Source organism: Lagopus leucura, unplaced genomic scaffold (assembly GCF_019238085.1).
Source record: "Lagopus leucura isolate 7727_CA_CO unplaced genomic scaffold, USGS_WTPT01 Super-Scaffold_73, whole genome shotgun sequence".
Lineage (NCBI taxonomy): Eukaryota > Metazoa > Chordata > Aves > Galliformes > Phasianidae > Lagopus > Lagopus leucura.
This window is the reverse complement of record NW_024962252.1, coordinates 8,585,897-8,613,742: the sequence shown is the minus strand read 5'-3', so window position 1 is coordinate 8,613,742 and position 27,846 is coordinate 8,585,897. Positions and strand designations below refer to the sequence as shown.

At 41.5% G+C, this 27,846-nt stretch overlaps 2 protein-coding genes across 7 annotated transcripts in view; both read right to left on the bottom strand.

The window, feature by feature from the left end:
- Window positions 1-17,227, bottom strand: part of KIDINS220 (kinase D interacting substrate 220) — a 59,027-nt gene extending 41,800 nt beyond the window's left edge. For 4 of the 5 annotated variants that reach the window (XM_042876991.1, XM_042877006.1, XM_042877015.1 and 1 more), the window contains exons 1-11: window positions 17,134-17,227; window positions 12,812-12,959; window positions 11,750-11,848; window positions 10,801-10,899; window positions 9,192-9,290; window positions 8,149-8,250; window positions 7,580-7,678; window positions 5,878-6,075; window positions 3,597-3,695; window positions 1,660-1,758; window positions 851-949 (exon numbers count right to left, since the gene is read on the bottom strand). In XM_042876991.1, coding sequence (XP_042732925.1) covers window positions 851-949; window positions 1,660-1,758; window positions 3,597-3,695; window positions 5,878-6,075; window positions 7,580-7,678; window positions 8,149-8,250; window positions 9,192-9,290; window positions 10,801-10,899; window positions 11,750-11,848; window positions 12,812-12,919 — 1,101 coding nt within the window. In that variant the 5' untranslated portion in view covers window positions 12,920-12,959; window positions 17,134-17,227. The other variant, XM_042876998.1, reaches the window with a different exon arrangement.
- Window positions 17,228-21,278: 4,051 nt separating this feature from the next.
- MBOAT2 (membrane bound O-acyltransferase domain containing 2) overlaps window positions 21,279-27,846 on the bottom strand; it is a 90,401-nt gene continuing 83,833 nt past the window's right edge. For both annotated transcript variants that reach the window (XM_042889424.1, XM_042889435.1), the window contains one exon: window positions 21,279-27,634. In XM_042889424.1, coding sequence (XP_042745358.1) covers window positions 27,412-27,634 — 223 coding nt within the window. In that variant the 3' untranslated portion in view covers window positions 21,279-27,411. The remainder of the gene's footprint in view (window positions 27,635-27,846) is intronic.

The window sequence follows — 27,846 nt, the reverse complement described above, 5'->3', positions numbered from 1 at the left end:
ATACCTAACATGAATTCGTAAGATGAAAAGGCAACGTCACACAATCAGAGAATCATTTAGGTTGGAAAAGATCTTCAGGATTATTACTTTTGACCACCAACCTGACCTACTAAGTCCCATCACACAGAAAATACGTTCCACATCCCTCCAAACGCATTATGTACTTGCAATACACCTTAAGGAACTCTTTACAGCATTAAACCTTACAGTCAGCTTTTTTCCCCCCTTGAAGAAGTATTCTAAAGTTAAAAACAAAACAAAACACAAGTGCAAAGGTAAAGGCCTCATAATGCATTAAGGCATTATCTTCTTTCAACGGTCATGGAAACCGCAGTCTCTACTTAGAAAACAAGTGTCTGCTAGCAAATTCAGAGACCTGTATGGAATAGGAGAATTATTTCAATGTCTGCACAGATCTCTCAAAAAAACTGTAAAGTTTCCTTATTACACCAAATCCAAAATACCTCTTCTGTGCCTGAGATATAAGACTAAGTTCTAAGAGGTGCCAACAGTATCAAATAAATACCCCAGTACTGAACAGGTTTACCAAAGTAGGTAACACGAGAGGTCAGTAACAAATCATTGTTATCCATCTTCGGCATTGCTTAGTTTAGTGGCTGATAATCAAAATTAAACAGTGACTGGCAATTAACCAGATCTATACTCTTTTTTGAGCATATTAAGGATCAGTATTTCTCTGTGAAATTCTTATTCCTGACACAGAATCTCCATCCACACGACTGCAATAAAACCTATTTCTGTTTTAGCCTCAGCAGTTCACATTAAAATTTGGTTGCAAAACAAAAATGATTAAATATACTGAGTAAATGAACACATACATATTCTTTACCTTGTCTACAGCAGAGACCTTAGCTCCTTTGTCCAGAAGAAGCTCCACTATTTCAATATTTCTCATTTTGGTTGCCTTGATAAGTGGCGTTTCTCCATCCTGAAAGTAAAAGCAAACCCCAATTTAAAAACGAAACAAACACACACTAAAACTTCCTTGTATACTCAATAACAAACAAAAAGCAGCAACAGTGCAACAAATCAAATCCTACAATGTGATAATTTTCTAAATAAATGTTATTTTGCAGGTAACAACCCTTCAGCATGCCTGTGCTCAATAAAGAATCAAAGACACTACTAGAGATTGACTGAACAGCAGCAAAAAACCACATGTGCAGAATGCATTTCTGCTAAGCATCAAATAGAGATAAGAGTGGACAGAGATACAATGAAAGATATTTGAGAGGAGAGGCAAATCACTTCTGTATGTAACATTTCCCTATTTTTTTTTAATAATATTTTTTTCATTCACTGGATGATGAACTCAGCCAAGCTTAGTAATACCAGAAGGCTCTTCTCAGACTTCCCAGTACCAGCTTGCTGCTGGTAGTGTCAGCTGTGCTGAGGTAAAGTATGGGCAGATACTCATAGTTTCAGTTAGCAAGTGATCAAGTGGACATTAACATCACTGAAAAGAAATTGTGTATTTCAGAAAGAAGGAAAAAATAAGTTATTTATTTTAAACAGCACCCAAGATACTCATACTTCATAATACCAAAAATCATAAGTTTTTGTGATCTTAACATCATGTGGGAATTGAGAGAAGATGTTAAACAAAGCAAATCGTGCTCTCAAAACTCTCACGCTTACCTTTGTATACGTTTCAGTATCAGGGTTGCACTGCAAGATGTCCCTCACCATTGTAGCATTTCCTTTCTCAACTGCCCAATATAAAGCAGTTTTATTATCCTAAAAAAAAAAAAAAAAAGCAGCACTTTAATATTATAGGATTAATTTCAAAACCAATATAAAATGCAATCACTATACTGAAAACAGCACATGAGCAAATTTTAGTATAGTTCAGGGCAAATGGAAATGCTACCAACTCTAATTGGTACCAGCGGAACCTGGGGGGGAAAATCTGGCTAAAGAATACAAAATCTATTTTAAAAACCAGAAGAGAATATCTTGAGAGCTCTAGCAACCTGAGAGAGCCAATCTGCCTTGAAACAGCTTCCAAAACACGTCTCCAAAAACTGTACGTAGGTTTTCAGTTGTAACTCAAATACATAGATTTTCTAACAAAATAAAACAACTTTTTTTTCTTCCTCTGTTACGTAGTATTTATGTTTCTCTGTTTTTTGTTTGCTTAAGGGTTCTCGTTTTAATGGAGCCTTTAAAAAGGAAAAGTTCAGAAAGATCTTCTTTATGGCATAGCCAATAAAACCACTGTACTGGTGGACTGGTTGGTTGTTACAACAAAAGAACAACATTCACATTGGAAAGCTGTAAACAGACGTGAAGGTCAACACAAAGCATCAGAATGCAGATCAGCCACACAACACACTGAAGCAGGAGGAAAGGCTGACAGCTGCAAATCTCCTTACATTATGTTTTCTTTCCCCTCTCCCCAGTAACACATACTAACCCAGGAAACCTCTGACTGCACCTTTTTGTAGCCTGTAGTGGCAACTGCCCTGCAACTAGTTTCTTTTTGAGGCATATTTGCGTAGAGGCATTTTCAAGAAAGGACTCTAAACACAAACTTGCTTCTAAGCAGCCATTACAGCTCCAACCGTACTTTCATTTGCAGCTCTTCCTCTCTCACTTCTGGGCTTCACAGCAAACTGACTTTAAAGCCTTTCTCACCAGTTTAACAAACCTGCTCACTGAGATTTCTTTCCTCTCAGGTCACCTCTTCCTCAGCCATGAGCTTTCAACAGGACACCAGAGTGAGGAAGCTGATTCCTTGCTAACATCAGCTGCAAAGCCAGATTCTGTCTACTGGATGCTCACAGCTAAGCCTTTCACCTGAGCTCCTCTTTGTTTCCCAAGCACTGGTTCACAAAACCCTAAAGTCACTTTCTATCTGCTCAGGGTCTCCCCTGAGCTCCCAGTATCCGTGGGGATGGAGCACAAAGAACACGTGAGCTAGGAGGCCAGGCAGAACTCAGCAATGCTTCCAGAACACCACAGAAGAAAGCAAGCTGAACATAAAATAGAAGTGCTGAGCTCAGCTAAGAGAGCTTTTGGAAGAGTACAAACAGAACCCTACACAAAGGACAAAAACGGAAAGGAAGGGCAAGCAGAAAATACAGAATCCACTGCCAATAACTGCTTGTTGCAGCAAGGAAGTTTGCTAAAGAGGGAACCAATCAAATACAGGGACATAACTGGCTTAGCATTACTAATACTACGTTGATATGATACCCCTGTTGGCAGTATAAAAAGTACCAAATATTAGAATATTAAGTGTATTAAAATACTTCACACTATTTTAGATCTGTTTAAGCCTTTATTTCATCAGCAGTGCTGGTGGAGTAAGTTCTGTTTACACCCTTTGCATTTCAACCATTATGAACAGCAGCTAAAAGTTTCTGCTTAGCATACCATCACAGTTATATACACTCAGTCTTTAAGACTGCACTGCAACACATTTTTATCATTCGATGGGAAGCTGCGCTCCCTATAGAGCAGAATTTGAAAAGCTTTTTAAAGCCCTGTTTTTAGACACACTGTATAATTGTTTGATATCCAGATTCACAACCTATTTAAGGAGGATGTGACATGTACACTGTTGTACTTACCTGACCTCTGATGTCTATATCAGCATACTTATGGAGCAGGGCTCTGACAATTTCAACATGACCTCCTCTAACAGCCCCAATCAGCACCGTGTCTCCGCTCTGGAAAAATTGTGAAAGAATAGTGAAGGTGAATTAACTCTGTTCAGCAAAAAAAGAAAGCCAACATGAAAAATAATGACAGCCTCCAAAGAGACATTGTGCCTGTGCACTCTTTAAAAGAAAGATGAAAAAAAAAAACAAATTAAAAACCTGAACAGCCAAAACAAAACTTTCAATCTCTGACTGAAAATAACAGATATACAGATGTACATATATTTTGTTTTTTGCAAAGAGATTAAGTATAACAGACTCATGGGCAAAACAAACATCCAAGGAATGCATATCCATCTTAAACAACTAAAGCCTGAACTACTAATGGGGATGAAGAAGACCAGCTGTTCTCTATGTTCATAAGACAACTAAAATTCACGGTAATCACAGAATCATAGAATGGTTTGGGTTGGAAGGTACCTTTAAAATCGTCCAGTTCCAACCCCCTGCTATAGGTGGGGACACTTCCCACCAGACCAGGGTGCTCACAGCCCCATCCAGCCTGGCCTCGAATGCTTCCAGGGGAGGGGACATCCACAACCTCACTGGGCAACCTGTTCCAGTGTTTCAGCACCCTCAAAGTAGAGAATTTACTCCTAATATCTAGTCTAAAGCTCCCTTCTTCCAGTTTAAAACCACTTCCCCTTGTCCCATCACTACCTGCCCTTACACAGAGTTGCTCCCCATAAGTAATAACCTCTTTAAAGTCAGTCTGGAATGTTGGCTGCCTTCTTTGGACATTCAAAAACGACAAAGGATTTTCAAGATTTCTCTGGAGTGAGTGAGTGTGTATGCACAGACTTGACTGCTACCCAGTTTACACTCTGTCATAAGAGAGAAAAGAAACCCAAAGGCTGGTTTCAGCTCTAATTAATTGAAAGAAAAGTTATTTTGCTGTGGTAAATTGAGTTACAAAAGTGTAAAACAGTTACAGTTTTGCTTAAGGCTTCTCATTTTAACACACTTAAGAATCCATCATCATTTCAGAAAGTGAAATCCTGAAATGACTTCTTTAATAATTATTTTATCACAGAACAAGAAAAATAAATGGAAGTACAGCTAAATCACAGACGTGGAAATCAGTTATAAACCTGAGCAGTAGCAGGTCCTCTATCAACTGCAGTCATTATGCACCTGGCTGGCAAACAAGAGATTTTCCTTTTTCAAAATCTACTCTACAGTTTGAAACTAGAACTACTTGTTGTCTGACGTATTTTGGAATGCATCTGCACTGTAAGTTGTCATTTATTCTTCCCAAAAGCACAGAAGAATACACAGCTGCAGCATTTTGTTAAAGAAAAGGTGGAAAGGGAGATTCTAAATATATTTTCTTAAACGTTTAAAGTTTTGCCTTGGTATGTAGTCTGGATCAAAGTCTTTGTCCAATGCAGCACTGCAGCTCAGCACAAAATCATTTACTATATGCATAAAGCTGAGACATGAAATATGGGAAAATGCATCCAAAACTCCTTTTAAAATTACACAACAAATACAAGGAAGTTTTTCTCATCTCTCTGCAGCCCTCAAGGAATTCACTTTTGGACTGAAACACAATTTCGGATATTAACACCTTAAAACTATGTCACTACCCTGAAATAAAATCATAATCTTGACAGAGGCACCTAAATTTAGGTATCTAAGCCTCTATTATGCCCTTGGCTGCAGTGCTGCCTCTGCCACTTCAGAAAACAAAGAACTCAAGGCAGCACTGCAAACTGTCCAAAGCATATCTATGTAAGCATCTGAAAAAAGGCCTGAGTGGCCAGTGTAATTCTCACTCTAGCTGCTCAGAGGTACACAGTGCATCTACACATCACATCTACGTGTCTTAGTGGAAGTCTTCCTCTTGTATATGGAATTTCCCTAATAAAATGTTTTTTAAATGTTAAAGATGAGGGGTGGCATTGAAAGAAGTATATTATTATTTCCAGTATTCGTTTACTATTTTAATAGCATGATCATGAACATTAATATACAAAAAACCACCCCAAAGCTGCACACTAGCACAAAGGTTCTGGAGTTGTTTCATTTTAAAAAGTGATTTTACTTCCTCTCTCTTACGGCAGCCACTTCAAATAGCTGCAGCACTGCAATACACGGAAACACCTCTGGGTGGCAGAAACATTAAACAACGTACCCACACATTTGCACTCCATACACTGGTATTTAAACGGTAAGAAAGTTTACTCACTCTGTCAGGAATATTCACGTAAGTTCCAGCATCGAGAAGATCCTGCACAATCTCCGTATGCCCTTCCTTTGACGCAATCATCAAAGCTGTATTTCCATCTTTATCAGTTAAGTTCACGTTTGGGTTCCTTTTCAGGATTTCTTTCACTGAGTCCGTGTAGCCACCCTTAACTGCCACAATAAGTGCAGTCATTGAATTCTGTCAACAAACAAATAAAGAGACTTTGTTTTACAGTCAATATAGAACTCATCACTGCATCAGCTTAAATAACAGAAGAATACCTGATGATGCATTTTTTTTAGGGATCCAAATGTTCCCTTAGCTTTACATCCTGATGTTCATATACCATGCTTATGCTTTGCACTAAAAAATAAAAAGCTAAAATCTAAAAGAGGAAGAAGAAAAGAGATACTAACACTACAACAAGAAAACGTTTTAAATGCAAATGGAAAAGTTCACTTTAATTGAACTCCTGAACGTCATAGGCACTGTGCAATCACCTTCCTGCCACATGAGAATTTAGTATTATCACAATCACCAAGGTTGACACAGACCTCCAGGATCATGCAGTCCAACTGTCCACCCATCACCAATATTTCCCACTAAAACATGTCCCCCAGTGCAACATCTAAATGTTCCCTGAACATCTCCTGGGACGGCGACTCCACCACCTCCCTGGGCAGCACATTTCAGTGCCTGACCACTCTCTTCTGGTGAAAAAGTTTTTCCTAGCATCCAACCTGAATCTCCCCTAGTGCAACCTGAGGCCGTTCCCTCTCACCCCATTGCTAGTTACACAGTAGAAGAGACCAGTCTCCACCTCTTCACAACCTCCCTTTAGGTAGCCGTAGAGAGCTGTAAGGTCTCCCCTGAGCCTCCTCTTCTCCAGACTGAACAATCCCAGCTCCCTCAGCCGCTCCTCATAAGCCCTGTGCTCCAGACCCCTCTCCAGTTTCGTTGCCCTTCTCTGGACACGTTCCAGGGCCTCAATGCCTTTCTTGCAGTGAGGGGCCCAAAACTGAACACAGCACTCGAGGTGCGGCCTCACCAGTGCTGAGTACAGGGGATGATCACCTCCCTGCTCCTGCTGGCAATGCTACTTCTGACACAAGCCAGGATGCCATTGGTCTTCTCGGCCATCTGGGCACACTGCTGCCTCATGTTCAGCTGAATGCTGACCAACTGCCCCATGTCCATTTCTGCCTCAGTATTCCAGGCACTCTGCTCTTAGCTTTGTAGTGTTGCCTGGGGTTGTTGTAGCCAAAGTGCAGGACCCAGCACTTGGTCCTGGTTGAAATCCATCTCATTTTATCTACTACCAAGGTGTCAACACCATTCAGAAAGAGTTGGGTTTTCTTGTTTGTTTTTTTATACGAACTTCAGAAATAATCATACAAATAACAAAAGCTGTCCTACATAATTTTCCATTCAGTTTTATTTAGTTTGAACCAGTATTTTCAATTACTTGTTATTTAAATTGCTAAATAATGAAATCTGCTTTAATTAGAAATAAAACAACACACAACTGAAACTTAAAAAAAGAAACCAGCCAACCCTAACTTCAGAAGAGTTGTAACTGTCACTAGCGTTTTCAAAAGGCATGCTGAGTTAAATCTATTTGTATTTGCAAATATCTAAACATATGTTAATAGCACAGATGTACATGCCTCCATCTTTCACTGGAAAACAAGCAGTTACTTACAGCTCCTTCTTGATCAACATCAGCTCCCATTTGCAGCAAGTATTTCACACAATCCAAATGGCCTTTCCTAGCTGCCCACACCAATGGGGTGGTCCCATACTGCAAAAGTATTGCAAAACATTTTGTCATATTTAGTATCTTCTACATTTTAGTACTCATCCTATGCTTAAGTCATTTGCTATTACAAAGACAAAACTTCATTATAAAAAATATATGAATCTGAAAAGCCACTAACATTTTTTTTCCTAAAGATTCTAGCAATAAAAGCTATTAGTCTATGCAACTAGTGGCTTAAAGAACAGAAATACCTTCCACTGAAACAAGTGTTCACAGCCATCCTAGGGAAAAACTTCCAGCATTTATAATGACTTACTCAATTACACTAATTCTAAGCTTATGGGAAAAATATAATGTCAAACATTAAACTACTTGACACATTCATTTATAGACAGATAGATATTTAAACTACTGCAATCATTTTCAGATATTACAGGCAAAGAACACAATTCATTTTTACAAGAAATGTACCAATCCTTAATGAAATGAAATCTCACAAAAACATAACTTACTTTGTCAGAGCAGTTCACTTTAGCTCCGTGCTGCAGTAAGAGATGGACTATATCTGAGTGGCCCCGTCCTGCTGCCCAAATAATTGGATAAACACTGTATTGCTTGGAAGAAAAAGAATACAGGATGAACCACAAGGATGAATACTGCTTTTAATTTTTCAAAAGCATTATTGATGTACTGATCACAGTACTCCAGGAGGTGATGAACTCGCAGGAGAAGGAATACAAAGAATAAATCTAATAACATGTAACGTTTCCTAGCACACTGTGTAGATGATGGCTAAAAAGAGGCTGCTGTTTTGAAACAATTTTCTAACTCCTTAAACAAGGCTTAAAAATTCACATTCACGTTTGTAATGGAAGAGAAAAAGCAAATCAGTTATGCTTTATTCCCTAAGTAATCAACACTGCAGATCAATCGTGCCATGCAAGAAGCTCCATACTCAAAGAAGAATCAGAATGGGACGGGAAGTGGCTACTGGCTTTCCCTTTAGCAGTCATTACTGCATCAGTCACCAACTTGCTTATGTTGTCATTCAAATGTCAAGAAACCACCTGTCAAGATGCATGTGTATATATATATTTCTTTAATAAGAATGCTTATAAGTTGAAATAAATTTCAAAATCCTAAGTACATAATTCTGTCTCACAATTATGGCACATCATTCTACAATCTAGTTAAATTGGTAACTTATGGAACAATTAAAACAAATTGTTTCTAACCTAACAGATTAGTTACTCCATTAACTTACACAGATGCAGAAAAATGACAATGGTTAGGCAAGCAAGATTACATACACTATTGATTTCCTCTATTATCTCCTCTCCTGCTGATCTGAACCTTACTAAGAGGTACTCGTTTAATTACTTTAATTAAAAAAACAGTGGCTGCCATACAAAATCAAAACAATTACTTCCATTAATAAAGTACAATGATTAATGTTATACTGTAGAAGATGCTAATCAAGGTAAGATTAGGATTCCAGATGTCAAACATCTTGCTGGGGAACAGAAAATAGATGGTTCTTAAGGCAAACACTTACCATGCCAGTGATGTTTGGATTTGCTCCCTTCTCGAGCAGCAGCTTTGCTACTTCAGTACGGCCTTTATACGAAGCCCACATCAGAGCAGTCCATCCTCCCTGGCAAGCACAATTCAAGCAGACACCATCACTGAAAAATACCCTCTGGAAACCTAATTGTAGACTGTTACTTAACTTGCCGTTCTTCAAGTCTGAAATGTAACAAGGACTGACTCCACAACCTTATAATCCTACTTACGTTACAAATGCATGTGTGCTAACACTGATTTCCCGCTGTGTGCAAAGCCTGGCAGAGTACTGCACCTCAAACATTCCTGATTTTCTGTGAACACATCACTCAAACTTCAATTGCATACAAACCAACGACTGGACAGATCAAAAAGAACAAATTACTTTAAAACAAAAGGCCAGAATTCAAATCAGTCAACTTGAAGGACTTATTTTTGATTTGTCTAACAGACACCTACATGTCCTACTCAAAGTAACTACGTAATGACTCCTTCCTTCCTGACAGATGCCATGTGTCCTTGTAAGGGAGCAGTTAAGAGCAATTAGCTTTAAACCTTACAGATGTGGTCATTTCAGTTTGCAAACACGGAAACAAAGAGGTTTCATCATCTTAGGCATGTGTTAGGTCAGGTAACCAAAGCTAACTTTAAAGCAATGCCTCTGTTAATTGCAAGCACAATTTTTATTACTCTCTAGTAGATATTTTCCAAGGTCAAGGTCCCTCTCAGACTGACACAGGCCTAGAAACACAGTGCTTGCCAAGCAGGCGTGACCACCATTGCAATACTAGGAAAAAGCACGACATGGCAGCATGCCTCACTCTTCAGAGTGAAATCGCAATTAAGGGAAGCACTTCAAGTCTCTTAGTGGTTTCCCAATTTAAGCAGAACAAAACTAGTTTTCTGAGGGGTATCCAGCTTTCACTTCTGTCAAGAGAGACATCTGTAGCTCTACAAACCAGCAACCAAGCACTCTAACCTTCTTCATTAAACATGCAAGCTATTTCTCCAATTCTTCAGGTGGACTGGACTTCACTTTTCCACATTAAAAATTCAGCAAAATAAATGAAATCAAGTGCCAGCATACTGAGGACAAGGACTGCTGGATGGGCCATCACAGCTGCACTGATTAAAAGCAGATACAAAGAGGCAGCCTCTGAAAAGGAATCACAGAATGGCCTGGGTTGAAAAGGACCACAATGATCATCCAGTTCCAACCCCCTGCTATGTGCAGGGTTGCCAGCCACCAGACCAGGCTGCCCAGAGCCTTGAATGCCTCCAGGGATGGGGCATCCACAACCTCCTTGGGCAACCTGTTCCAGTGCATCACCACCGTCTGTGTGAAAAACTTCCTCCTAATATCTAACCTAAAGGAGTAACATTTTACAAAAATATTAACCGAGGAATGGTAAGAGAGACACACAAGAAAACCACTGTGATAACAGCATTTAAATATTTTCCATTATAGCAGCATTGATACAGTACATAGTAGAAGAATAAGAGAACAATGCTTTTAATAAATTGAACATTTCTAACTTCCTAAATTGTTTCTGTCACTAAAATACAAAAATCTTTCAGTCTCACAACAGGACAACACATACCAAATCCCTATGCTCCAAATTGACACCGTAACTGAGAAGTTCTGCTATGATGGCTTCATGTCCTTCTTTAGCTGCCGAAATTAGAGCTGTCCAGTTATCCTAAAAAAGGAAAAATAACAAGCGATATTCAGTATTACAATACTGGCTTAATACTACAAGATTGTAACAACCACTGCATTGTTTTTCAAGTGTAAATTTGCATGACAGAAAACGCACAACTTCTTTAAAGTTATCTTTTAAAATAACACATAAAAACTTGTAAGTACCCTGACAGTTATACAACTGGAATTACAGACTGCAAATCATCTCCGCCCCTCTCCTATCAGCCTCCACTCCTCAGTTCACTACAGATTAATTTCTTAACACTTTTACAGGAGAAGCAAAACCTAAGAAGTGAATAATGCAAAGTCACTTAGAACTGCTGGCCAGGAGCAGACAGTGACTAGCAGCACAGAAAATGGGGTGGTCCGTTTCCACATACAATGAATGCCAGCACCCAAGGAGCTAACGTACAGGGGAGTCTCGACCAGCGCCCTGCCTCTTTTGTCTGTGATTTTGCTTCAGGGGGATCCGACTTCATTCTGCTGCTACTTCAGGTGGCTGCAGGCCCTCTTTTCTACTTGTCTCTGTTCTGGCTTTCATGTGCAATAATCCTTTAACCTAAATTCTCCCTCAGTATTTACTGAGAAACACAAAAACCAAACAAAAAACAAGCCTAACAGACCACATCACTAATGCCACAAGAAAAATCACTTGGATATCAACTCTGTTGATGCAATATTGCTCTATTTCACCTGTCCTCTCATTTCAATGACAGCCAACACTATCATTGTAATTCCTTTTTACAGTACCATTTCCCTACAAAAAAAAAATAAATAAATCAGCAGCAGCGTTCAGCATTCTTCTCCCTCTGTGGTTAGGTACTGCAACACACAGTGCTAATACTTACTGCATCCTCCAAGTTGCAATTAGCTCCTTTCTTGAGAAGCTCCTGGACAATTTCTAAATTGCCTTGCTCAGCAGCCAACATGAGTGGAGTCTGGCCATTCTGCAATTAAAACGACACGTAAAAAGCGATGCATTGAGAAGTGACACAAATTATGCATATATACTAAAAAATAAAAGGCCCCAAACTACCGAAGACTATGAAGTTCAGATCCCAGTTTCCAGCTGCCAATGAGAAGCAGTGGAAAGGCTTACTTCTCCAGAGCTCACCCTCAGGCAAGTCACTGCCACCAGGGAGGTCCTGGCACTGACAAGCCTTGCCTTGCCAGCAGTCTTCGTAGACATGCACCCCTGGGGCTGGCAGGCATTCTGTTCTGTTGTTCTGTTCTTACCCAACTCCTGGGAGAGGGAAGAGAAGGTCTTGGCAAGTCCAAAACTAGAAACAGAATTGCGCTCAATGCTGTTGAATTCCAAAGAAGAGCTAACATTTGAACAAAACTCCTGATATTGATGCATATAAACAGTGTGTAGTTTCCCCAGTGCAAACCTTCCTCATGGGTTTGAAACTGATGCAAACCATACCCGTGTTCAGAAATCACCTTCTCCAATGCAAAGATATCAGAAGAAACATTTCTAAGCAACGAGTGGTTAAGCAGTGGAATGCTGACTTGAGGGGACGCAGGACTTCCATCCTTACAACTTCCAGATTCTCTCTGCTAAGTCCCTGAGCACCTTGATCTAACCATGAAATGAGCTCAACCATGAGGTACACATAACTGCCTCTGTGAGCTTAGAAACAATTCCCAGCTGCAGATAGCATCTCCATCCACAAACTAAGCACAGATCTGCATTTTCCAGCTCAGAAGAACACTGAGAAAACAATTACAACTAAGGATGCTGAAGAGCTCACAGACACTGAACTGTATGCTCAGTCTGTGCAAAGGTAAGCAAACAGCTGAAAATAAAGCTGACATTTTTATATTTACTAGCGTGGTCTCACTGATTCTACTCATTACTTAATAAAAAAAGCTGCAGTATGAAACAACCTTTTCAAGAGCCACCTTACCTCGTTTCTCTCATCTACGTCCCTGCATTTCTCCAGCAGTGCTTTCAGAGCAGGAACATTTCCTTCTTCTGCATAGGTCAGCAGACTCTGATTCATCAGACTTGCCATCTTCACACAGTATTTAGAATGCTTCTGTGACAAAGCTTATCTGTATTAAAAAAATAATAAGAAAGCATAAGTAAAGGCTATGAGTTAATTCTGACATTATAAAACAGAAATTGTACACGTCAATACATCAGTAGTCGTGTACAAAGCTCCATTAGTCTCCTAAATAAAATACTTTAGAGATCAAACACTGCATTATAATGAAAAGGCAACTGCATAATTTCTCTAGGTTTCAGCAACAAAAGTTTCTTTATTTTTTAGGTTCTGGCCAAATGGGAACTATGAATGCAACGCACAGCAGTCTTTCACACACATAAATGTTTCTGCATACATAACACTGTGGGAATACCTGTACGGCTACAGATACATGCAACATATACACTAGTTGTGTACAGTGCAACCCTTATGGAGCTAAGCACAACAACAAGACCACTCAACATTATCAAATAGCGATAGTAACCTCAATTACAGTCACACAGGACTTTGAAGAGCACCATTTATCAAGCAAGTTTTCAGCAACTTGATCCAGACATGCATGTTGTCATCTTCCTACTCAAACACAACACGGCTTCTGTCGACTGACACGCAAGATGGGAGAGTGCTCTTGGTTAAGAGACAGCACTAAGGAACAGAAGACTTGCTGTGAAGCTACATAAACTGTAGGTACAGCAGAACAAAGGGAGAAGAGAGGAGAAGCAGGAATGTAAATCACACCCTTAAACCCAGGCTTCAAATCCAGGCTTTTGATCTCAAGATCAAATTCCAAAGCAGATTTAGGCACCTGAGCTCTCCGTGCTCCAGACTTCCACGCGCCAAGCAAAATACATGAACCAAACGGCATGACTCAGACACTATTTAAGACCCAAACCTCAAATCTGTTCCAAAGAAGCCCAGACTTGGCACACAACACCCAGTTTCCATAGGCACTGCACAAACACACGGCCCCTCCCACAAGAAAAGTCAGAAACCAAAAGGCATGGTGTGCTCAGCATGTAGCTCAGTACCACAGAGCAGGGGGGGGGAAGCAGCAGCACAGCCTTGTGAGCATGCAATTGGTTTGGTTGTTCTGCTGTTTGAGTTGTGGGTTTTTGTTTTTGGTAGGAGGAAAAGCTAATTGAGAGGCTGCAAACTTAACAAAAGAAAAAAAACACCAAAGCACACCAAAAGTGGAAGACTGAAAGGAAGCAGAGTGATTACAGGGATTCAGTACCCGCACTTGAGTACTTGCTGTCATTTTAGCTACAGAAATGCCACAGAAGCAGCCTCCCTCCCAACCCATCCAGACTTCCGAGCCCTGTGCCAATGTCACGGAGCTTCTCAGGTAATCAAGATGCTACTCGATGTTCACATTCACATTCCTCTATCCTTTGTACACATCCTGACAGAAGCCCACACAACCCAACTCACCGCTCGCTCTCACTCCACTACCCCTGAGCAGCACCCCAGCTCCTTCCTGCAGCCTCAGCTCTCACCCTACTTTCCACATACAGCAAACTGAGGATATGTTTAAAATCACATGCTAAACACAATAGCCATGTCTTACACAGAAATTACACAACGCATTTGAAAGCAAAGTTCAGACAGTAAATTCTCAGCTGGCGTGAAAAGGAAAAAAAAGAACTCAGCAGTCCTTCCACTTCAAAGCGGAGCTCTTTGCTTCATGTTCCTCACTGCTGTAATTCAGAAAGGCAAAGGCAGCCCTGCTGCCTTACAGATAAGTTTCTGCTCCAGCAATGCTGCTGGAACTCCCAGTTATCACGGATGCACAGCTGCTGCCTCACCTTTGGCATGAGCCCTCAGGTGCAACCGAAACCTTTGGCTCACAGCACAACACACTAAAACACGCACCTGGAGCTGCTTCTGCAAACCCTACGTTAATATTCCTTGTTTGTACATGAGAAAAGCCATTGGGGTGAGCCATCTCTATGGGTGACACTACCAGTCTTCGTTACACCTCACTGTCACAAAGCATGCCCTTCTTAGAACAGGTAACGGTCCACTTTATAAATCGAGAACAATGAAATCCAACATAAACACCCTGGATTTCATACCCCATGTGTTTATATGGCACTTCTCAGGCAAGGCTTCTGGAGCTCCTAAGGACCAAAACCACCACAGGCTCTAGGAAAGGACTGTGGAGAAGAACAGCAACATCCATTCTAAAAACATAACTGATTTTTATTTTTATTTTTTACTTGCTTCAATAAACGTGCCTGAAATCAGGCTGAAGTTTGTGTGTGGTATTTTAACTCACAGCAGCAACTCAGCGCAAGTGGAGCCCAATAAGCAAGGCCCACTTTACTATGTAAAGTAATACTAATTACAGATTAATTAATACTATACTAATTACAGATTAATTACTGTTACGGAAATTATGCAGACTGTAGGGGTGCTCAGCAGTAAGATGGGGTTTCTTCCAATGCTTTAGATTTCTTTTAAATTACCATAAATGCTTTGGATCAAGACTGTGGCCATGGCTAGAAAAATAAGTTCATTCTGTGTTGAAGCACAACACTTCTCCAACAGCAAGGCTCCTGAAGCATGTGGTCATACAGCAAGAAATGCACACTGCCAACACAAACGTCAACAGCATTTCCTTTTCCAAAAGAGAGAATGAGAACTTAATCCCTGCTAACCCTCAAAGCACCCAATACATAGACAGTCATAAACGTGCTTCATTTAAAGCATTTGTTTTGCTTTCAGACACAGAGCAAGTATTTTCACAATCCCGAGCTTCTATCATTTAAATCCAAGAACCTATGTGGAAACTGATACACTCTGATTTCCCCCACTAATGCCAGCCAGTTCTCAGCCAACAAACTTCCTTATTCCCAATCCAACCTTCTGAGCTTGGAATGCTCACAATGCCCATGGATGGCACAGCCCAGTGCTTTTGGACACAGAGAACAAACCAAGAGAGGATAAGATGTATTCAGAGCACAGAGGGTCAGGTGAAGGTAACGTTTGCACAAGGGTTAAGCCGTATGGGTTTGGATTAACCACCTCTCCCCTCCTGCACTGAAGCACACATTATCAGTACTTTGGAAAGACTGCAAAAATTTGCTGATTTATAGAAACATCGTTACTCTCAACTGCATTATCAATCCTTCACGACACCTTATTACTTAACATACGTATTTAATAAACATCAGAATAGCTGACAAGCCAGATGTAAAATGACATGAAGCGATTGATATCTTTAAGTACTCCTTCTATTGGGACTGCCAAGATTTCACTTAAATAACATTTCTGAAACAGCTGAAATGAGGTTCTAAAATACCAACTTCTGGCAGCCAGAGGAAGAAAGAAACCTGAAGAAAGCTTCTGTAAACAACCTGCACCCCCATCACTTCTCCAGCTCTAGAGAGTAGGAAATATGGGGAAGCTGCAAACAAGCAAACCATCCCAACCAACCCAACCAGCACTCCAGGTGCCAAATACCGTAGGGATGAGACGTTACTGAAGACAGTACAGACTGGAGGTTAAATCCCAACGCTGGCAATGGGCTTTACACCTCAGCAGAGAAACTGCTCTGCCTCTAAGGCAGAACGAGAACGCGCTCGGTGCACAGTGAAGTGTTCCAGAAAAAAAACAAACACACACACAAAAAAACTTATCCTGTACAATAGAACGCGTTCGGCCCTCCAAACCACCGCTTCAGGGTTGCCATGCCCGACACGCTGGCCCCGGCAGGGCCCGGCCGGGAGCAGCGCGGCCGCTCAGGGAGGCGGCGGCGGCACGGATCGGCTCGCAGCGGGGCTGCCGCCTATCAGCGGCGGAGGCCGCAGCTCGGAGGCGGCAGGCGCGCCGTGTTTTGACCAGACGGACGTTTCTCAATCACAGAGTTACTTTAAATAGCCGCTATTGCGGAACAAAGAATAAACATCCATTCCGTACGCAACACGAGCGTTTTCCCAAGCACCCGGAGCTGACGACAAAGCCCTCCTTTCGCGTTCCATCTCCTCGCTCCCGGGAGAAGTCTAACGGCCACCCCCGAGCCCCGCACGCCTCCCGCTCCCGGCCCCGCAGCGCCGGCCCCACCGTGCCCCGCGCCTTTGTTCGGCAGCCGGAGCCCTTCTGGCCTCTCCCGCCTCCCCCCAGCTCTGCCCCGCTCCGTCCCCGCCCCGCTCACCCCGAAGTCGGCGGGGCGCGGCCGTGCGGGGGCTCCCCGACCCAGCGGGCCGTCACAGGGCACCAGGGCTCCGAGCTCCACTCACCTCCCCTCGGCCGCGGCGGCCATCTTGCCTCTCTCTGACCGCCTCCCTCTGCCTGGCGGTCACGTGAGGGGAGACGGCACCGCCCGCCGCCCCCAGACGAGCCGTGCCCTCCTCCGCGCCCCCAGGCAGCGGGGCTGGTCGTGCTGTGCCCTGCCCGGGGACGGGGAGGCGCCGCTAGCGGGCGCCGCTCACGCTGAACGGCCCCGCAGGGGCCGCGCGTTAATAACCGGTTCTAAACGGATCGTCACGAAGCTCGGAAAAGCCTGCCCGGAAGCCCTGGCGGGCCTGAGTCACCCACCGCACGGCGCCCTGCCGCGGGGAGCGGCCCGGGATGAGCACTGCACCTCCGCGCTCAGCGCCGCAGCCTTCCCTTACAGCCGCTGTGCCCAGCCCGCCGCTGGGCCTCGGGGCTGCGGCTTCCCGCGATGCTTGCAGCGGGTCTCATCACGACGCTTCTGACGGCGCTTCAGTCCGTGCTTTCTGCGTACAACCTGTGTGGTGGCTGTCAAAAGCCGTCCCCAGGATTATCCAAATCCACAGACGTGTTTGGTTACAGGATTCGTTTAGTTCCGTACCGCAGTAATAACAGCTCCCTCGACAGGCACGGACACGAGCTTAAACTTGGGGTGGCAAAAAAACAGAATCACAGAGCAGTTGGGTTGGAAGGAACCTCACAGCCCACCTGCCCGGCCCCTGCCATGGGCTGGCTGGCCCCCTCCACCTCGGGCTGCCCAGGGCCCACACGACCCAGCCTTGAGCAGCTCCAGCGATGGGGCACCCACAGCTCCAGAGGGGTCTCCCCAGAGCCCTCTGCATGCTGAATAAATCCAGCTGCCTCTGCCTTTCTTCATAGTACAGGTGCTCCACAGTGTGATCATTTTTGTGGCCCTCCTCTGAGCCTCTCTAAAAGCTCTGTGTCGTCCTTGCGCTGGGGTCGCAGACCCGGATGCAGTCATATTTCTGAGGTTGCCAGTTCCCAAGGGTGAAAGTGTCAACTTCAATCTTCACCACACTGAGATCTTCCATTCCTCTGTAGAAACATAATTGCTAGCCTCCTGCAGAAACATGCACAGTGCCTCCCATATGTCCTAAATACCTTTAACCATAAAGTGACTGCAAGTTCCTCCTGTGACCTCTTAAAGAAGTTCAATTATATTAAGAACTTCTTCATACCCAGATAGAATGAGTACCTTACATGCACAAAAATTGTTAATACAAGAAAAAATGAGCAAGCTCTGAAGATCAGAAGCTGTATCCGCTTAGGTCTGCACCAAAAGATACGCTTAGCTGAAAAACAGGGAGCAGTGAAAGGCCTAAAGCACATTCTCCTTTATACAGCAGATGTGAAAAGATCCCAAATCCCTGCAGTTACTGCTGAGCTAGAAAGCATTCACTGCACTGCTTAAATTCATGCCCAAGGAGTGGTCCCGATGTTTCAAGAAGCTGAGCATCATGATATCTATGGACTTTCAAACAAAATACTGTTTTTCAGTGTATATTAATCTCACTTTATATCATCATAATCTAAATCCTTATTCTTTTACCATAGCTTTTCCACACATAAGGTATTAGCTATATTCTCACCCCATGACTACAAACAGAAACAGCAGCTCCTGTGTGCGAGGGCCCTGTATGTCCTGGTGATGGGGGGGCAGGGAAGGCACTGCTGTCTGCACTTCACCTTCTCCCCCCTTCACTCGGCTCACCCAACTCCTGACATGCTCGTGCCTGCTGATCTCAGCAGAGGAACTGCAGAACTCTGTCTCATGCTCTTCCACTCACACCCTACCCTTACATGAGCAACATTTTCCCACTGGTGAATTCACACAGACGATGTAATATGGTTCTATTGAGAGGTTCAAGCTGCAATCTAGAAAAATCTTAACTTTACATGGAGTGCTCTGTTTCCCATTTGAATTTTTGTCTTTATGTTCTAAAACTTATCACTAACAGTAAGAGTGGCCTCTGGGGCTTGGGATTTATGCCATTTGAACACCTCATTAAACAAACACCAAAACAAAACCCCAACAAAACCTATGGAGAAAGAGAAACATGAGAACTCACAACAGATGACTTGAAGGATTCATAATCCCCCCTCTGACAGACTGCTGCATTCTGCAGTAACATCATTCATACCATCAAAACCAACTTGAAAAAAAAAAGTAATTAAGTTCCTTTGCACACCTAGAAGGTATTGGTTTAAATACCTGACACTATCCCAAACATCAGTTCAATTAACAGCCCAGAAACAAATGAGACTTAGTGAAATAATTTGTACAAGGTTATAGATTTTGACTGTGCTTTAATCATTAATAATCCTATTATTGTACTACTAATAATTACTATAATGCTTGAACTGTTTTATTTCCTTCTTCTAACTTCTTCAACTTAAATTGATCAAAAAACATATTTTTGTCTTCTGACCAAAGCATTACGATGGGAAAAGGCTGTTATGAGGTGGACTCTGTGGGCAAAGATGCAGAGACTTGGGGCACAGAAATAAGGTTTGCCATGAAGGCCAGCATGTTTCAAACAAAGGGAAATCTGCCATGGAATTATCCCCCAATGAATGACGTTATTAATTATCAAGCAAATAATTTAGGGATCCCATCAGGAACCTTCTGGGAAAACTGCTTTAAGTACAAGTCATAAGAGCCTTTTGTATATCTCACACTTGATTCATATTTAGAAGTGTTTCTTATGTCAGCAGAATAACAATACAAATGCAGAGATTCCCTTTACTGCTGGTTACTGAGTTTGGAAAGATAATGAATAACCCACATGGAGACAATTATTTTGCTGCTAGACACAGCCATCCCAGGAAGAACTGCAAACCCCACTGAGGGTACACGTCTCCACTTCTAATTTAAGTTAGGGTAAAGATGTCTTCCCCTAAAACTGCATTACACACTAAAACGTCCTGCTTTGTTATCAGGAAGCTACTTGGGCCAGTTTAAGGTTAACTGTTGGCATAGGATAATATCTGTGTCTCCAGGATGCTCTGAATCAGGACATTTTCTTCAGTATCTTAAGGCATGGAGTCACAGTTTTCCATTGTAAGAATAATTGGGTGTACCAGTAAATCTCAGCAGTTGTATTTTGTCTTCATCAGCTCAAATGTTTCTCACTAAATGCAGTCATAAACCTTTAGTTCATGGTGATGATTTTCATACTTGTGACCCACTCCATTGTGAAGCATAGCTGAGAAGGCAATTTCCATGGCAGTACCTCAGTTCTGGTTGGAATGACAAGTCACAGGAGCTTCTCCAGCTGTATCTGTAGTCTTGTGCTGAAGTGGTGAGTGCTTTTTATCTCCCACAATACAGCTTCCTAAAGGGAAAGTCTGAACACAGCGTTTAAATATCATTAATACAGTGGGGTCTTTCCAGAGAGCAGCACACGTGCTCTAAGTGCTGCTCTAAGGTGGGACCACCTGCAGAAACAGATCCTTGTAAAGACCCATTCAGCAAATTACACTGGCATTTGAAAGTCTGTTCTGAAGCATTAATACCTGATGAAGAGAAGAGAGGGAGTGAGTCTGTATCAGACAGGAAGTCATGGGAGCAGCACTTGTAGCATCCAGTATACCTTCTTTTCCATAAATCTATGTTAATCTGCATGGTAAAGAGACTTTAGGTCGAGGAATATGTTTTAAGATATCATCACCCACCAACAGCAACTACCATAGCAGAGCCCTCTTAGTGAAGTTTCAAACAGCAAAAGAAGCACACACACATAGGACGCATTTAATCCTGCTTCTTTGGAGTCAGCAATCAAATAAACAGCTTGTTCAAAGCACTGGTTGTGATTTGGTAGTTGTGCAGCTCCCAGCTGGAAAAAACTGCAGTCGCCGCACAGTGTAGCAGGAAGCTTTGAGATGGAGATTTGCATGTTGTGTAAGGACATTTTGCCAATTAACACGCAGCCAGACTTGGGAAACTATTTCATGTACATATTTGTATGTAAGCCCCATGGGATGAAAGCAGTTTTTAAACAGAATACCCCAAGTAACAATGTAAGCGCGTGTAATGTTTGGTAATCTGTAAAGGAGAAGCTGCTTTAAAACACAGCGTGATACCATTCCTGGCACTAATTAAAAACAGACAGACACCAAAGAACTTGGAAAAACAAGTTCACATTTTTTTGTAACTACAGTTTAATCAGATTTAAAGACACAAATTAGAAAAAAAAACATTTATAGGTAAGTTAAAAACACCTTTAAAACATAACAGCATGCCGCTTCTGCAGCACGGCTGAGACAAATTAGAAATATGTAATTATTAAAATATCACAATCACAGTGTAACTAACAGTGGTATTTTAAGTTTACCATACACCAACACTTAGTTTATGGATCTGTTGAAAAATAACACTTTTTAAAAAATATATATTTTGGAATAATAAAAATGAAATTCACCGACAATGCATTATATTCTGAATCAGGAAAGGCAAATTTAGGGATACTGTAACTATCCACACTTTTAGGGGTGTCTTCTCACCTTAATACACGGGTATCTGGAGTCATAACTACTGCATTGAGGTAAAACTACTCCTTTGAACGTGTGACCAAGGCAGGAGAGAACATGGTTCTGTATTTTATATTCTTAAACGGAATAACTTATTACCACATCTTTGAACAATGCTATATTCACTAGGCCTGCACCATTTTTCATCCCATACATTTCAAATGCTCTCTTCTAACTGCTCTAGAACACATCTGAGGTCTGGGATGTCAGAATGACCATCCGGCAGTGCTGTGTCCCTTCTGACACCTGTCACGGTATGACACATCAGAAGATGCTGCAGAGAAACAGCCAATACCACCGGGCAAAAAAGGTACACAGGAAAAATGTAAAGGTAAACATAGAAAAAAAGGCAAAATATATGTAAGCAAATCCTCCTTATTGTCACAACATTTGGCTGCATCTTTAATGTGCAGTGTTGCACTATTTGGATTGCAGGTCTCCAGGGGCCACATTTCACTGCTTTTTGTCTCTGATCACATCTCTGCGGGAAGGGGGAACTGCTGAGGAAAGAAGGGAGCTGCTGAGTCTGACTGAAGCCCAGACCACAGCTGGCTGCTCCCGCTGTGTTGTGGGGACACTTAAATGTCAGTGCAGCGTGGACTGTTTGCCTTGGAACAAAAGGGACTGTTTGAGGCCTATTTAGCCAAAAGGTTCATTAGGAGTAAGGTGCTCAGTCACTAACAGTAGAAAAAGGCCCTCCAGAAGTGGCCCTGCAATTTCCAACTCTGATTTCAGTCCTTTATCAGCAGCCCAATGGTCTACAGCAGAACACCTAAAGTGAAAGCAGCCCTTAACTTTCCACTTGAACTGCAAGCAGTGAATTCTGTTCTCACTTCTAGAAGTAGAAGCTCAGCACTGTGGGAGCAGATCAAGCAGGCCCCAGCAGGTGCACCCAAGCCAAGCTCACGTAACTAGCAGTACGGCCTCAGCTACATCTGTTTATGCACACTCCTGGCAACTACAGCTTGCCAGCTCACGAGGTTTATATGGATAGGCACAGGGATCCAGGCAATCTACAAACATCTAAAACCAAAACCAGGCCAAAAGTCATTGGACACACACATAGCTGACTCACAGAACAGGATGAAGTGGCAAAGCTTGCTTTTGAATATTTGTATAGCTGTGAAGGGAGCAAAGTCCTGTTTTAGAGGTTATTTAATGGGGTCGAAAATTGTTACAGTTGATAGCTAGATTTTATTAAAAGTATACAAAAAGCTATTCTCAAAACGTTTTTAAGAAATTAAAAAAATAATCATCACTTAATTTTAACCACGCCAAGCAGCTGTTTCAACACGTGCAGCTACAACATGGCAGGGTGGCTTTGCAGATGCCAGGATCTGGTGGTGGTTGTGAAGCACCTGGGTTAAGACTGCAACACCCATGGCAGCTCAGGCAGACCCAGCACAGAGCAGCCACAGCTGCGGCTGCCGTAAGCTCCCCTGCCAGTTCTGCTCCAATGGGACATGCTTAGCACTGCACAGCCCCCTGTGCTGGCACGTGTTCCATCCTGACCGTGAGCAGAATAGGGGCTGGCACTGCAAATGGGCTGCTCGCGGTCCACCCAGCCCGGCCCTGAGAACCTCCAGGAATGGGGCACCCACAGCTCTCTGGGCAGCTGTGCCAGTGAAACCAACACAGTGAAAGAACTAAGGGCAAAGGGAATGAAAGCCTAAAATGATCATAACCCATCCTTTCTCCATCTTTCAAGGCCGACTTAGAAAGCTGAACAAGTGAAAGTTTACACGTAAGCAACTGTAACACATTTGTATGTGAACGTGAGTATCCATCTGACCTTGTATTTAAAGCAATTGACAATAATTTGTTTCCTGAGAAAAATGCAGACTGCTAAAATTACTTTTGATATGAATTTGACAGGAGGCCAAGTTCTCAGAGGGCTGTTTGCAAAACCAGATCTCAGCCACATCAGAAGTTTTACCACTAACTAAATCAGCGCTATTAAGAAGGGGCACAGCTACCAAGTGTGTGCCAGACAAACACAGTGCTTCTGTTTGTACTACTTATTCCTGTAGGGGGAAGGGAGGAAGTTAAAAAAATGGTACCATTTCTTAATATATAACATACTCTACTGGTAAAACTCATATCACAAGTCAGTGGAGAGTACGGAATACACTTAAAATCTCTTTGCAAAGTTGTCTTTGTTGCCTTGTTATTAAGAGCACATTAAAATGAGGACCAGTATTTTTACATGATAATGTGTTTTTTACATGAAAGCATGTTTTCAAATGTCACTTGTTATGGAAATATTGTCTACATGTCACCTTAAAGAATAGCCACAGAAAAATAAGTTTCCTGAAGGGCACTGATGTAGATGTGTAGCTAACAAAGCTTCCCTAATGGAACAGTAGTAGGCACCACTGAAACTATTCTTTAAATATATATAATACATCTCTTTCATTAATACAGAAGCATTAAAGAAAAGTTATGCAAGCAAATAGTTACTGTCAGGATGACTGCATTTAGTAAATAATATTAATTCATTAAGTGTCTGGATGAACTGTTCACAATAGGCAGATATCAGCAAAGCACCATAATATCATGAATGATATGTTATCTTTTCAAAGAGTGCTGATCTGGAACACAGAAAAGACTTTTATCTTTTGGATATACATTAAGTGAAAGAATACTTAAAACCATGTTTCTTTCATGTCTGAAGTGTTTCTAAGCAATTTGCTTTCTACTATTTTTCTCAGAAAGAGTCATATGTAGTAAATCACCTCCACCTTTTCAAAGTCATTATTATGAAACCGTGTGGGTAAAACCTGAAAATTATCTAAAGCATCTGGGTTGGCTGCTCTTATCTTTACGACTGAATGAATAAAAAGGATCCAGTGCAACATTTCCATTTGCTGTAGCAAGGTAAAAAACTAGCAAAGTGGAGGGAAAATAACGACAAAAACTCGAGTGCTGCCACTTAAAAGAAAAAAAAAAAAAAGCAACAGAAAAACCCCCATGGCCCATTCTTGTGACAGTCCTCAAGAGAATTCATGTACATGAAGAGCACATTGGTTATGAGTACTTCTATATTTGACAGTGATATTTAAAAACTAAACTCTAGGACACTGCACGTCAAAAGAAATTCTAGGCAGAACAAAATTGTCATTTTCTTATGCTGCTATTATTTACAGAGTTCAAATCGTGAAGAAATAAACGAATTGTGTTGCACACAGACCCCTGTCACGTCCAATTCTGAAACCCATCTTCGCTGTGCGTGACCAGCTAACGCATGAGTGTATCCTCTTAGCTGTTTTAACTTACATAAACCTCTGAACAGAACTGTATCTGTGCATTTGCTCATGTCGAAGTACCAGACTTCACAGCCTAATTCAGCTTATTTTCTGGGGGTTGCTTACAACTGTTTTCATCTTTCTTAATCAAGAACTCAGACGCTTTCATTGTACGCAGTGGCACTCATGCCAAAAGAAAGAAACAGGGGTACCAGAATATTAATGGAAAATGGCACATCAGGAGCACTGGCATCCAAGCCCACTTCCTTTGAGGAGATACGTGGCCTGCACCAACTAGAAGGAGAATTTAAACTCAACAGCAGCAAATACTAAAAGAACCAACCCAAAATCTACTCACCTACAAGACTGCAGTTCCATTTGTTATTTAATGTAAATATCCTTCCAAGAACAGAAAGTGGACAACATTTTTCCTGATTCTATCTCCAGTGAGGATAAATAAGCATAAAGAAATTAGTGTGCCCTTATTTACAAACAATGGAAGAAAAAATGCTGTTTCAAAAACACATCTGATGACAGTGGCTGCCCCATGCAAAGGGGAAGCCTGCTTGAATGACCAACATAAGGATTCAGAAACCTGATTTTTTTTCTTTTTAAGATAATACAGCTGTCACTGAAACAACGAACATCCCTGCCTATCTAAGACTCATTTCACATTTGGTTCCACCTTTCCAAGTGTTAATTACTTAATTAGTTACTTAAATAGTTAGTTATTTAGTGCTAACCTACAAGAAGTATGCTAAGTGCTAACAACAAAAAGTATGTTTTCCTCCTGAAGTTTCAAGCAAGGAGCCAAAGGCCAGACACAGAATTACGACAGTGAGGTCACAGAGACTTGACTGAGGATTTGGTTTTTGGAGAGCAAACGGGACAAATACTGTGATATTTCTGCACAGCAATGCCCCCAGAGCTGAGAACGACCACTGCAGTTTCCCTGGAATGCAACATTGACCCCGGAGTGGGAACACTGACCTCACTGGTGCCAGATGTTTGATCAAAAATATCAGGATCAAAACAGCATGACATATTTGTTTTCACTCGGTCATAGGTTACCCAACGAGCCGTGTGATTTTTCCCCTGCAGTACTTTGTTTTATCTTTAGAGCCCATAGGTGTGGGTAAGCAGTTGTGCTTACTAAAAGAAAAAGATAACACAGAATACAAACAATTACAATGTAGCCCTTTAAAACAGTACTCCAGCAGCGACCATCATCTCAACACACGGTCTGGCGCAGACAGAACCAATGCATGGTTCCCTTGACTTTCTGCCATGATTCAGTCAGTTACACATTCTCACGCATTTCTTTCTTTCATTATTTTACCTACAAGTGCCATGTGAAACCTGCATCTAACATTCTAATTTAAAGAAAAATCTTTTCCCCCGGTTCATACACTTCTTTGCATAAAGAGAAATCAATGGTCAAGCATACAGATCTTGTTCATCATGGTGATTTCATATTTGATTGTGAACTAGATCTCAAGTTAATTACTGCTAGCATCATCAACTACTGTATGCCTTAAAACTCAAAATTACTTTTTTTTTAAGTACTAAAACCTCTTTTTTGGTAAAACAATTATATTCTAGGACAAATATTTCTGGTACTTAAGGGTAAAAACAAATTTCCATTGAAATTCTGTGCTTGCACATTGTCCTCAGCATCCTTTGGCTGCCTTTCCTTCCCCAACTGCAAAGCCCAATCAGTGGTGTTTTTTGTTGTTTTTATGTACTTGAAATTAAAGGAAACCTAACCTAGAGCTGTGAAGCCCTGGAAAAGGAGAAGCTTGAGATGACTTTTTTTTTTTAATCTGTTCAGAAGGGCTATGCTTCATTAGATTCTGTCACAGAAACCTAACTATGATTTGGCATCAGTAATGTTTACAGTTCCATAATGTACTGTAATTGTTTGAGATACTTTAAGAAAACCCTCCAAATACTGAGATGCTTATTGCAATTCCCTTTTAGAGAAGAGGTTCAAAAACCTTCCAATGACTCTGCATTTCATATTTTACCTTCTTTATAGCATATAGTATTAAATATTTGAAATACTTTCCACAAAATCAGACTTGAAAATACCGCTTAGAAACAATGTTTCAGTAAATAGAGGGTTTAAGGCAAGTCATTCATTTGGAAAAATCAATTTCCATTTGTTAATCCTAGATTGACACGATTTCATTTCACCCCATCAGTGCCTTGGGATACACAACGTACATTCAGCAGAGGGCACACATATGACCCTATGGACATACGTTGCAAGTCCTGAGTGCCCATTGAAAGAATGGTAATATCTTCATATAAGGCGTGACCCACCGGGACATGGCATGGGAGGGGTTAATCTGTTTTGTTTCCAGTCTTGCTATTGTATGTGATTTTCCTAGGTAATGCATTCTTGTCATACTAAACATCTTTGCAAACAAATACAAACCCCTTTAAAAGGTGCTAAAAATGGGTTTCTGAAAACATACAAAATATATTGATCATAATACTCCTCAATCACTGCTTTAGTGCTTCATATCTGCAGGTTATTTCTTCTTTCTGACTGAAACTATTATTTGTTGTGGAATAACTGTTCTTTTGCAAAAGATTTTCTTCTTCTAGTTTTTTGGACCACGCTGGCTGGATGCTTTCATGCTTTTTATTTCCTTTTTGAGTTCTTTTCAATGGAAATACCAACAACACCAGGATGCTGGCGATATGAAGACAGAAATAGCAGGAGCTGAAAAACAAATAAAACCAATCATTGAAGAAAATGATGAGCAGTCTTTCAGGATGCTTAAGAATACATTGTTGAGACCCACTCAAATACAGTACTTTGTGCCTAAGATATTTGTTTAAAATAAAGAAAAAATAGGGGAAAATGGAAATAAAGTCTTCCCCACAGAATCTAGTGCTGTAACAGAAAATAAACTCATTTCCTTTTAGTTAAAG